The sequence below is a fragment of the Microplitis mediator genome, chromosome 6 (assembly GCF_029852145.1).
Source record: "Microplitis mediator isolate UGA2020A chromosome 6, iyMicMedi2.1, whole genome shotgun sequence".
Lineage (NCBI taxonomy): Eukaryota > Metazoa > Arthropoda > Insecta > Hymenoptera > Braconidae > Microplitis > Microplitis mediator.
The window spans coordinates 3,804,147-3,818,316 of NC_079974.1; the positions used below are offsets into that span (position 1 = coordinate 3,804,147).

At 29.2% G+C, this 14,170-nt stretch overlaps 1 protein-coding gene across 1 annotated transcript; it reads right to left on the bottom strand.

The window, feature by feature from the left end:
- Nucleotides 1-10,887: 10,887 nt before the first annotated feature.
- LOC130670073 (uncharacterized) lies at nucleotides 10,888-13,808 on the bottom strand. The gene is made up of 3 exons (XM_057473248.1): nucleotides 13,666-13,808; nucleotides 13,499-13,568; nucleotides 10,888-13,415 (listed from the first exon to the last, which is right to left on the bottom strand). The coding sequence occupies exons 1-3, from the start codon at nucleotides 13,806-13,808 to the stop codon at nucleotides 10,938-10,940; spliced, it is 2,691 nt and encodes an 896-aa protein (XP_057329231.1). The 3' UTR covers nucleotides 10,888-10,937.
- Nucleotides 13,809-14,170: the final 362 nt, after the last annotated feature.

Genomic DNA, 14,170 nt, shown 5'->3' on the forward strand with positions numbered 1-14,170 from the left:
GTCTCTTAGGTTTTATCGGTTTGAGTCAAAATTTGACTTCTAAAGATTTGACCAAATGTTTTGGTGATGAGAAAGTCTTACCGTTTGCTAATGGAACCACTTTAACTAGCACGCCTTATATATTCTTTGATTTTAGAGGTGAAATTTAGGATATTTCAATTGAAATATAGGAATCTTGAAGGTAAGTGATTTTAAAATATTTAATGATTACGAGCAATCGCACTAAAGCTGTTGATGATTATATAACGTCCACTTAGTTGTAATTATTAATTCAATTCCTCACGAAATTCTTGACGAAATATAAATTCATTTGCGTTCAATATTCTACTCAGTATGTTGTAGTGATCTACGACTTGATGAGAACAGATCGTTAGGGATGAAATGTATGTCTCACAAATCTCTATCGGTATTATTGAAAATAATCATTGAGTGAATACCATACTAATCAAGCAGAATAAATTACTTTTATTATATTTACAATTGAATCATGATAAAATTCTAAATTTGTTTACACTTGCAAATTTGGGTAGTGTGCATTTATTTGATATAAAATTTAGTTGATCATTATAAGATAATCGTAGCTGTAGAACTAATAAAAAAATGTAAATATTTTTTCATTTTTTTGCAAAATTTTCTGTTTGAATAAAGTGATTCGAATGTATTTCAACTTTTTCATAAATCATGACTGAAGTTATCATTATACTTAAAAATAAAAAAAGTGAATGGTGATATCGAATTTAATCGTATTATCTCTATTTATTTATTTTTTTTTTGTTTTTTCTTTGTTTTGTTTATTGGTAACTAAAGATTCATCACGTCTAAGAGTACAAAGTGCATCGATTCATATTAATCAATTGTCGTGTTTTTCTTCTTCGCATTGTGGTTTTATTATTTTATTTTTAAAAATTTTTTTAATTGTAAATATCACCGTTTTTATAAATCTTGTTTTATACTCGTTACTTGTTAATAATTTTTTTTTAGTCATGGCTAAAAGTATCTCGAAAGAGATACAATTAGCCTTGACTAAAAAATTTAACGAACGTAAATCTTTTGATGGTTTTACGTTTGTATCAAAAGGGCGATATCGTTTGCTTAACGATCAAGCGGTCAAGTAAGTCGTTAATTTAGTGTACTTAATCTATTTCTTCACTTAAGAAATTATCTAAAAGCGCGGATTGAATTCTGAGTACATTCGTTTATTTTTTTATTTTGTATATATACTAGGGAGATCGAATGTCTTCGTCGTCGTCGTCCTAATGCACAAGAAGACAATTGTCGTGTGAAAGCGACAATTGATCTTAATGGAAATTTTGTGCAAAATGATCAAGTGCATAATCATCAGCCTGATAGCAAAATCGATTTGAAAAACAAGTTTCACAAAGATCTTGTGGCTGCGGCTCAGAACTCTGATAATCGAAATCTTCGAAAAGCATTCGACGACACACTGAAAAGGTAGACGGGTCAATCATCTCGAGTACCGTCGAGTTGCCGCAGTCACAGTGAGAAGAGTAGAGCTAGAGCACTATTGCTTTGCTCAATCTCTTTTTACTTGGCTTGGTCTTTTATTTTGTCACTGGGGTTTTATTTTAAAATAAGGCCTTTGTCACGACCCACGCAAGCTCATTGTCCCGGGGCTATTAGCCGCCTCATCTCAGTTGACTCCTGTCAGATGCTTCCTCAATCTTTATAGCCCCTTGTATATATTGTCATGCTAAAATGATAATCAATTTTTGTAATTTGAGGATCAGTCTTGACAGCAGGATGTTTACCAATTAATATATTATTCTTAATAGATACCAGTTTAATACAGTGTTAATGTATGTATCGAATCGATGTGTGTCTGTTTGTATGTATCGATATGTGTCTGTCTGTATGTATGAATGGACTGTGCATGCAAGTATGTACGTAATTATGTATGTTTGTATGTACGAATCGATGTGTGTCTGTCTGTATGTATGAATGGACTTTGCATGCAAGTATGTATGTATCGATATATGTTTGTCTGTATGTATTTGTGTATGTATGAATAGACTGTGCATGCAAGTATGTATGTCTGTACGTATGTACGTATGTGTGTATGCAATATATGCTCCGTATGTAGTCATATGCAGGTAGTTTTTCGTGGGCACAGTATTTATGATCAAATTTCCATTGAATAAATAGCTACCCTGATTTGACCCCACTTTCATATGAGGCAAAATGTCGGACGTTGAGACATCATCGAAGCCTCATACAACCATCGATTCTTCAAAATCTAGAGGAATTCGGGACCCACTTGATTGCCGAAAATTGGATCCATCTGCTACAATATTCTAGAGGGCAATTCAAGGCAGATATTGTTAAGGCTAAGGATGACTCAACATCTGTCATCCTGCATGACGCCGAATTTGTTAAATCGATTTTTAAATTTAGCAGCAACAACGAGGAATCCTGCCTTGATTCGACTTTCATTATTTTGCCAAAAGGCATTAAAATTCGCCAGTTGATGATGCTGCGAATTTTTTAATCCAATTATGTAAGTACACGGAGAGAAATGAAGCTCAATATAAACGAAAAAATACTGTCTGATTTTCGATTTCTACTAGATCTGTTTAGAAAATCATAAATTATGATAATTTTTATGAAAAATTAGTAGAAAGTAATAGGTACGCAAAAAAAATTATAGAGTAGCATAATAATTTTCGAAGTCTTCGATTTTTAATAACCAACAAATATAAAATATGTTATGCTTTGAAAGTAATATCAAAATAAATCTTGAAATTTTATGAATTGAGAATAAAGTTTTGATAAATGTTTGCTATTAATCGAAAGTCAATAAAAATTATTATGTGTTATATATTATAGTTTTTTAATTATGGATTTGTAATTTTTTTATAATTTTGTATCAAAAATTATATTCAGCATAAAAATACTTATTTCAAACAGTATTAAATTCAAAATAAATTCGTTACATTTTAAACTCCTGTGTAAAATTTTTTCTATGAAAAAATGGTTTTTTTGTTTTATATTATGTAAATTTTACAATTTTTGATCACACAAAAATTAATAAGAACTAAAAATAATAATTGCCACAATAGAATAACAAAATTTACAGATTTTGTCATGATATTTATATTTATTTCAATTTTTGTTATTATTTACTGGGTATAAATTCTCGAACATTGATTCAATTGAAAATTCTAAAGCTAGCATAATAAAAATTCTTAAAATTTTAAAAATTCTAGTTTTGTCAGTTGATAAGTTTCATTATATGATCAATAGAAATTCTACTTTATTAGTGATGCGAAATTTCTCGTGCCAGCATAATAAAATTTGTGAAATTTAAACTGATATTTACTCAGTTGAGGAACAAGACTTTTAGAAAATCATTAAAGCTTAAAAAATTTATGAAAGTCTTTACACTCATTTAATAAAATTTCATTAAAATACAGCGATTTATAATTTCTTGACAATAATTTTTGTTTGTCTTTGAGTAATTTTTACAACGATGTTTGAACAAAATAATCTTTCGTTCTGAATGTTCGGGTTTATTGGGTTATTTTTCTGATCAGTACTCTGCGGGAATTTATTCAAGAAGCATCTATTTTATTTAGCAAGTGTCAATTATTCAGTTGAGTTTTATGGGGTTGTGTGATTGTGAAAATCGTTATTTTTATTGATTTTAATATTATTATGCTTATGAGATTTGTTTGCATAACTATTTTTATGTTTGATAATAAATTACACACTTACGAATAAGAATACATTATATTTTTTTTGTTTTAATAAAATAAACTATTTGTTCAGTCACGAGCTTAATCATTTTGAAAAGCTTCGTGTACTTTCGCTACGTACGGGAGCAGCCGAACTCGCTACTGACTTGAATGTCAGAATAGTGCCGGGTCACTCGCTATTTGGGTCCGACACATACAATTTCTTGCTCATGACCGTGCCACGTCGGCTTGAGAACCCGCTACCAGCCGGCCAATCAGAGAAATTGGCGGCTAACTATTTCCTGTTGGCGCGCTTTTAAGCCAATGGGAAAATTCGTTACTACAGCTATGCTGCCACGTCACCACCAAGCAGCCACGAAGGAAGAAGACGACGTCTCTATATCTAATCTACATCGGGCAGTCTTACTAACCACCACGCGTTTTTAACCGCTTTACTTGTCGCATTCGCTATCGCTTATCTATGTAGTTGCATTCGCTCTTAAGTATTTTTCTTACAGTTATTTAGTGTACATATTGTTAAATAAAGATCTATTCTATTATCTGTAATTTTTGTGTTAATTGTTAGTTATTGAATTAACCACACCTACACCAGAATCCCACAGAGCACTCGCTCATTTTACACTATTTGATGTATCATTGTATGTAATAAATGTAAACCGCATGAATTTTAATTTTATGGAAAATTAGATGTATTTTTATTTATTTTATATCATCCTTATAAATGTTTATTAAGTTAGATGAGTAGTTATAAGACTTTTTGTAAAATTTATAATATTAATATAATAATTTTAACAAGACTTTTCTTTGCTCTGTAAGTTCAATATTGTACGAATCATGGAATTAATTTTTGAAATATATTGTCATCTAATTACCAATACCAATGCTGCTAAAAAAATAGAAAATTAATATAAAATAAAAAATACAGTGTTTTGTGTTGATATTCTTATATGTTCCTATCAATTACATTTAATATTTATACTATACGTTTTTGTATATACATATAAGACTATTAAAGATAATTGATAGAAACATATGAGAATATCAACACAAATCACTGAATTTTTAATTTTATGTAAATTTTATATTTTTTCAGCAGCATTGGTATTGGTGATTAGTTGACAATATATTTCAAAAATTAATTTCACGATTCGTACAATATTGAATTTACAAAGTAAAAAAAAAGTCTCGTTAAAATTATTATTTTAGTATCATAAATTTTACAAAGAGTCTATATAAATTTTTTAGATTAGTAATTGTAAAATGAGAGGATAACTAAAATGGATCTGGTTATGGCGTGAAGGTTGAAAACAATTAAAATTACTCAAGATTTATCAAATATAAGTTATAGATTTATTTACACTTATTTACACTTAAACTGTAAGAAAATACTTTATAGCGAATGCGACAAGATAGATAAGCGATAGCGAATGCGACAAGTCAAGCGGTTAAAAACGCGTGGTGGTTAGTAAGACTGCACGATGTAGATTAGAATTAGAGACGTCGTCTTCTTCCTTCGTGGCTGCTCGGTGGTGACGTGGCAGTATGGCTGCAGTAACGAATTTTCCCATTGGCTTAAAAGCGCGCCAACAGGAAATAGTTAGCCGCCAATTTCTCTGATTGGCCGGCTGGTAGCGGGTTCTCATGCCGACGTGGCACGGTCATGAGCAAGAAATTGCAAGTGTCGGGCCCAGATAGCGAGTGACCCGGCACTATTTTGACATTCAAGTCAGTAGCGAGTTCGGCTGCTTCCGTGCGTAGCGAAAGTACACGAAGCTTTTCAAAATGATTAAGCTCGTGACTGAACAGTAATATAATTTTTATAAAAGTTAATTTAAAGAGTAAAAGAACAAAAATGAAAATTATTATTTTTTTCAATAAATTTTTCAATGATTTTGGTCGTATAAGTAAAATAATTAAAACAATTTTTATTATGCTAGTGGTACATTTTGTTATCATAAGACGGTGAATATTGCATCCTAGCGACACAACTTTTGTCGTATCAGTTATTATAACTATAAAATACTTAATAATTTTTATTATGCTCAATACGAAATGTATTATGTTCACGGAAAGAAAATTATGGGAAGTTTTGCCATGCATAATAGGAATGGTTCCCATAATGGTATGGGAATAGTACCTATACTACTATAGGGATGGTTCCCATGTATATATTATGGGAACCATCCCTATAGTATCATAAAATTTTTTTTTTGCACAATAGTGTAGAAATTTCCCAAAATTTGAATTTTCTTGAATGTTTGTGCTGACAAAAAATTCTTGTTAAAAATTTTAATGTTTTTTTGCCAAATACGATTTTTTTTTTCAATGTTTGAATTTTTGTTTTTATGTTTAATAATATTTCTGTGTATTGTAGAAGTGATTACCACACTTCTTTTATTTAATTTTTTCATGATAATATGGGAACCATTCCCATAATATTATAGGAATGGTTCCTATAATAGTATGGGAACTATTCCCATAATATTAAGGGAATGATTCCCATAATGGTATACGAACCATTCCAATTGCATTATGGGAATCATTTCCATAATATTATGGGAATGGTTCCTATAATATTATAGAAAGTATTCCTATAAATTATAGGAACCATTCCTATAATTTCAGGAACCATTCCTATAGTGTTATGGGTATCATTCCCATAATTATAGGAACTATTCCTATAATTATGGGAAACATTCCTATAATTATAAGAACCGCTCCCATAATTTATGGTCGTAATTCCTATGATGGTATAGGAAAAAATTTCACAAAATTATGGAAACCGCTGCCATAATTTTCTTTCCGTGTTCAAGAAAGAAATTTTTGTCGGCCGAATCGAAATTTTATTACGCTTCAATACAATTAGTAGCAACATATATAACATAAAATATTGGAATATCATACGGTTTCAAGTTTAGTCGGCTAGCATAAAAAAAATTTATGGATTTTCACATAAAATTTCATGGAATTTTCACCTTCATTTTTCTTCGTGCACTTACGCACAAAATCCCACGGTGCTGGATGAACTCCGAAAAAAGAATTCATCGTTTTATTTCCAGATTCAGAGCTATTGTTGGTTCTCCTCACACTCTTATGGAGGGACCATTCAGTGGGTGGCCTTAAAACCAGCCATTGTCGCATAAAATATTTGAAAAAATTATACATGCGCAAATAAAGAGAGCAGTTCGTTTTATCGTTGGCAACACTATCGTAAATAATCATTAAAGTGTCAAGAATATCCTCAGCTTTCAAATAAGCAAGAGCCATTATCAAGTTGAGAATATCCTTGACCTTACTATTTTCCTCTCTCTCGTAGGCACTTGTGTTGGCGGATTCCTTTTTAAAAGCTCCTTTTTTTTGAGCATTTTTCATTATAGCCTAAAATAAATAAATATAAAACCCATACTAAAAATTAAAAGACATGATTGTAAAGTTTGGTACAGGACATATACTTTAAGCATAAGAGTAGTATATACTTTAAGCATAAGAGGCACAGAAAATTTATATCATCATAGATTAATCCAAGTTCGGTATTCGAATTAGTATGACATACTAATCTATGACTTGATGAGTACTTATTATTAGCGATAAAATGTACTAACTGCTTTGATGACTATTGGTATTATTAAAAATACGTATTGAACCATAATAAAGTATTAAAGCAGTAGGAATAATGTTTTCATATTTTTTTTTGGTAATGTAATTTTTTAAAATTTTTAAAAGTATGGCTTGCGGGTACTCATTCTAGAAAAAATTAGTCAGTTAGCAGACTGACATGATTCATTTTATCATAAATTTATTCGCGTTCGAAGTACTTATTGTCAGAGATAAAATTGTGTTTGCTATTTAGCTAAAAAAAAAGTTAGTAAAGGCCAATACTGTATTATTTATCACTAGCAATAATCAAAATAATTTCTCACTTGACAAAAATGAAAATAACAATTTCTTATTGTTACATTCTCGACAGTCGAGCGAAGGGCGTTTCGGGTAGCCAGTTCAAAGTCAGTGTGGACAATTGGGCTAACTTTTTTAAATTGGGGACACAAGTCATCTACAATTTTCTCAAAAACGCATTCATAAGCCTCTGTGGACTTACATTCCATGAGGACAAAAAAAACTGGAACTACCTATAAAGAACAAGAATTGAAAATTTCAATTCCTATAAAGCCATTTTGTCTAATCGAAGAATGAAGTATGTGTGATCGTGTGTGTGTGCGTATGCTGTACAGTCGCAAGTGCGTCTAAGTCGTGTAGTTGTAGTTGTAGTTGAAAAAAAAAATTCATTTTTGCGGGCAAAATGGGGTACCCCCTAAAAAAGGTTAAAAAAAATATGGATTTTAAATGAATTTGATTAAATTAATTTTTTTTGTAAGTAATTTACGCAAAGAAAAATGATATTTTACATTATTATTTCATACAAAGAAAGAAAAAAAAATTTAATAATTTTTATCATAAAACAAAAGTCATTAACTTTTTGACGGACACTCGATTTTTGAAAAAGTTTAACAAAAAAATTCAAAATGATGGTCATTTATATTTAAAAAATTAATTTTGGAATGTTTAAAAAGCATTTCGAAAAAAAAAAAATTTTTTCTATACAATTTTGGGGGTACTTCGTTTGCTTGGCCCTCCCCTACATTAGACTGATTAAAAAAAATTGACTATTTTTTATGTTTTATTTTTTTTCAAGAACACACTCAAAAGTTTTAGTAGAATAGAAGAAGGTCAAAGTTAAAATTTGAGCCCTTAATATTAGTATTTAGTACTCGCTGATTGCGATTTAATATTTCCTATTTAAATAACAAGAGAAAATAAATTTCAAGTTTGGAGTTTTATACCTTGCTAATGACGTATTGTAAAAATAAGCTCAGAGCACATTTTTGTCGCGAATTTAACGCTCTTCAAAAAATGTGTATTATAATTTTTTGATAAGTCTATCTGCTCAAGAGTTATTCGAGTTTGAAGTCAAATTTATAGTAAATTTTGAAACCTTTGTACTGATATGATTCCGCATAATTTTCTAGTAATTAAGATTTTAATGACAAGCTCATGAAAAAATAGTGTTCGCATCGATTTCAAGATCTTGACATTAAAATTAAAATAAATAGAAAACAATGCGGAGTTTTAGAAAACTATCAGAAAAATTTTCAAAGGGATAAAATTGGCAACAAAAAAAGTGCTATGACATTTCGTAATAAGTCTAATAGCAACGCTGGGAAAGTAAACAGATCTCAAAATTTACTATAAATAGAATTCCAAGCTCAAATGAGTTTTGGACAGATAGATTTATCAAAAAATCATTGGAAACCTTCATGTAGAGAGTAAAAATTCAATGGTAAAAATTCTTGTTCGGAGAAACTAAAAACATTTAAAGCAAAAATTTATATTTTTAAATTAAAATTGAATTTCTTTATTGATGAGCTTTATATACTCTAATTAAAAAAAAAAATTTTTGTACGAAGAGAAAATTTTTTCAAACAAGAAAAGACGATATTTTAATTCAAGAATTTATTTTTGGAAACGATTTTCTTCTTGACCCAAGAATTCCGTTTTTTCTGTGTACGACAATTTGGCGCCGAGTTATCATTGATCAAAGCAAAAAAGTCCATTTTGGCTTTGATAATCAATAACTCCGGATGTATTGGTCGTACAGAGAATGGAAGCAGGGTTTTGAAAACTGGAAACTATTCTCTATAAGGCAAAATTAGTGGCATTTGATAGAAAAAATTTTTTTAAAGCGATATTGTTTAGTAAAAAACAGGTCAAAATTCACAAATTTAAGAATATTCGGAAATCTTACTGTAACTTTGGATATAACGGATGAACAAAGGATATCTTCGTCTTTTTTTCAACCTCAAAGTGTTCTGACAAAACCCTGAAAATTTCAAATCGCTGCGATTTTTCTTTCTTCGTGCCCCGAAGCTTTAAATTTATCGATTTTGTCAATCCCGCATGGAAAAATATATATGTCAAAATTATATGTGACATATATGTCACATATGTGACATATATGTGCGCAAAAAAAAAATATTTTTATAATATTTTTATATATATGTTTAAATAAAAGTATACATAAAAGATCACATAGTCGTTAACATATATTGTAAAAATATCAAATCTATATTTCAAATATATTTTATTATAAATTCGGAAATAAATGTCAACATATATGAAGCATACACGTAGACATATATGCTTGCATATATGCAAGCATATATGTTGATATATGTGTTGACATATATGTTGACATATATGTCTACATATATTCAAACATATATGTCTACATATATTTAAACATATATGTCTACATATATTTAAACATATATGTCAACATATATGCTTACACATATGTACACATTTTTGTTAACATATATCTCACATATATGTCTACATATATCTCACATATATGTCTACATCTATATTACTATATATGTTTACATATGTGTGAGCATATATATCAACATATATGTAAGCATATATGTTGACATATGGGTAAGCCTATATGTTGACATATGTGTAAGCATATATATTAACATATATTTGAGCCTGTATGTCGGCATAGATTTACACTTATAAACACATATATAGAATATTGTACACCAAATAAAGTGTTAAATATATTATGAAATCTGATCCTAAATTATTCACGAATTTTTAAAAACTTTGATTTCTTATATAATTTTATACGCGTTAAAATAATAAAATTTTCGATTACAAATAATTATGATTTTGAATAAAAAAATAAAAATAGTTGAATATAAATATAGACCGTGAATTTTTTTTTTCAAAAATATTGGTTTAAGTTATTTATATCATTTGCTGTTGAAATTTAATTAACTACTGTAAAAAAAGATTCAATGGTTGTAAAAACAATATAATGGCATTCATTTTAAAAAATATACTAATTTTAAAAAATATACGAATTTTAATAAATATACGAATTTTAAAAAATATACTAATTTTAAAAAATATATGAATTTTAAAAAATGCACGAATTTTGAAAAATATGGTAATTAATGAAATAAAATTTGTTTTATTGTTTTATTATTATTTACAAACATAGATTAACAATTAAGTAAAAAACAAAATTATTTCTAAAAAATAAATTGAAATACGAATAAGTAAATACTTGTGATAGGTACTAAGTATTCAGAATAATCATCGAAGCTATTGATACTTTTATTTTATACTTATTAAATTATTTATAGTAACTATGGAAATAAGTCAATTGATTAAATGAAAGCGATTGGGATGCACACATGCTACATAGTTCGATGTATTGTGAATTGGAAGTAATGTTACTCTTTCAACAATCTCGGATGGATAAGCAATGCCCAAGCAATTAAGCCTGCCTCTTAATTTGTGCATATGTTGCAATTTTCTGTCCACAATAAAAGGTTCATTTATTTTTTCAAAATACCAACCAACAGCATAGCAACTTGTTTTATTTTCTAATGTCGTCAACACAAATGATTCAATCTCAAATATTTCATCATTTGAAAGTTTGACACAACGGTTATTTCTCTTCTTGCATCTTTCATATAAATTACTATGAATTACTTGATGATCTATTACTGCACGATCGTAATGTTGAACAATACTTTTTTCTTCAATACATATTCGGCGTCGTTGGAAAGCAAGAAACTGCTCTCGAGTTAGCTGAAGAACACGAGGTTGGCCTAATAATTTAACATTATCGATTATTTGTGTGTAATTCAATTTTTTTTCATTTCCTAATAGTTCGTCAATAAATTGTTTTTGTTGATGTGATAAATCTTCTGAGAGAATATTATTTAATTTCGTAACAACACATTTAGTGCGAAATCGATCATAAATTTGGTGAGCTACTCCATTGGAACTTTGTATGGATTCTAAAATTTCTTGATTGAAATTTTCAAACGTAAAACAATCATGTGCCCAAAGTGGACCCCAATTTTTGACACTTTGAGCTAAATGAGATAATGAATGAACATTGAAAGATAGTTCTTTTTCTCCGTATAAGTCATTCACACCATTTATAAATCCAATTAAACTGTTATGAGCATAATGGATATCTGAAGGCATAACAGATGTTTGTATTAAAAGAGATATGCCATCTATGAGGAGTGCCCAATGATTCAAATATTTTTTTTCAGCAACAACTTGCAGCACAGGAAGACTGTAAAACAGTAAAAAAGCGATCCACTCGTGAGCTTTCCAGTAAATACGTTCAGACATCTTACGAGTTGTTCTGGACATATCTGAAGTTGGTTTATACGATAATAGAAGATCGTCGACTATTTCAATAGCTAAGCCCAAATAAAAATCTTCATCACTGTTTGCAGAGTCGAACCATAGTTTTGCAAACTGACGGCACACCCCTAGCCCAACGCAGTGCATCCAATCAACATCAATGCCTAATATGATATCGAATCTCGGGATGTATGATAACACTGAATCACCTTTGATACCTTTCTTTCTTTGTGCAGCATGTCTGATAGTCTCGGCATATGTTCTCAAACCTTCACCATAAGCGTTATTTGCTTCAATTGGATAAATATTTACATTGCCTCGGCCTTTATCTATTCGTTTTCCAGCATTTAGACACAGCCCACATCCATACTGACCATTAAACTGCATTGAATTACGAAGTTTTGGGCGAACTAATGCATCGTTAATACTTAACACGACACAACATTTTTTTGTATATTTTTGTCCTTCATAATTATAATTAAATCCTTTCTGATATAAAATTTCTGCTTCAGAAACAAAAGGTTTAAAAAATTCTTGAAGAGATTGAGGTTTTCCAGTTCCAACCCAAAGAGCTACAAGAAGGACTTTTTTTTTGCGTTTTAACGGATGTAACTCATTAATTGAACATAGTATTGGATATGCAGTACAGTTAGAACTATCAAACACAGGGACACCGTCTGTGTTAAATGTAATACTTATCATATCGCAGTCTACAATTTTTTTATACAAATTACCATCAATAATGTCTTCAAATGCGTACTTATTTTTTTTTTCTAGAGGATGTTTTAAATCTTTGTGAAAAGTTGAATTTTCAAATAATTCTTTGAGCTGGTAACCTAATGAAAAATAAAAGAATATATTCCCAGATTGATAATTAGATTCGATGTTAATGTCTTTATTACAATTATTGCAATGGAATGTTTCAATGTTCTCTTCCGTGCTGTTATTATCGATTCGGCTTGCGACTTCTTTGGTTAAATTTAATTGACCATAATTTACATATTTTTGCTCTCCTAAGTAAGACCCACAGGTTGGACAAAGGTGATGAATAGTTATGGGGTCAGAAAAACTATCCACGATTTTTTTCCAATGATATTTAGTTGCTTTAACTACTGTTGAATCATTCAAAACTGACATACCACGAACAAAGTCTTGAGTAGCAACATATGTTAAGTTATGACGTAATTTAATAGTTAAAAAAATTAATGCCGCTATCGAATCGTCAATAGAAAATACATTTTTTTGAAGTGTTTTAGTATTATCTCTTGGTTCGGTAGAAGAACAAAGCGGTGAATTTAAATTATCAGATGAATTCTGCACTTCAACCAAATTACAAATTTGTAAAGAATTTATTTCAGTCGATTTCTCAGGATTTTTGCTGTCGCTTACGCAAGAAATCGATTTGTTCGCATCGTTGAAACACAAACTATCATTTTGTTTTGTTTCTTCAATCAAACTTTTTTGAAAAAGCTGGAAAAATACGATTGATATACAGTCATGATCTATTTTTATTATAATTAATATATTAAAATAACAATTAAAATAGATCTTACACTTTGCGACTCAATATTTTGAGATCCACTAGAATTTGGAGTTTCATATTGGAGGTTATTGTCATCGATGCTAAAAAAATATATATAATATAAAACTTCAAGTTTAATTTTTATAAATGAATTTATATATTTATTCACAAATAAATACTAATAGTTTTTTAAATTACTTCTTTTCTTTTATTTTTTTCGCTGCCCAATACTGTTTTGTCCTTAATGGTATATGTGAAACATTATCCCTATAACAATATTTTTTATACATTCCTCTTTTTTTTGTCAATTTTTCCTCTTTGGAATTCTTATTGAGATCCATTCTAACCACTTTATATTTATCACGTTACTTATACAGTGTATCAAAATCCACGTTGTTTTTAACTAACGAAAGGTTATATATATCCACGATCAACTTTAAATCTCGAATGTCAACCAATGGAAGTACTCATGAAGTCAAAATTATTGTCACAATTATTTTGAAAATTATAATAATCGAGCTGATAATTTACAGTATTAATTTTAATCATTATATAGAAAAATTTTATTTATCTTTTTTTATAAAAAAAAAACAATTTGAATAATAGTGTTACTTATATATAGACATGATTATTAACCTCTAAACTGACTAAATGCTGTAGCGTCGGTTGAGTATCAAGCCTAAGTACTTGGCAGAAAAAGACA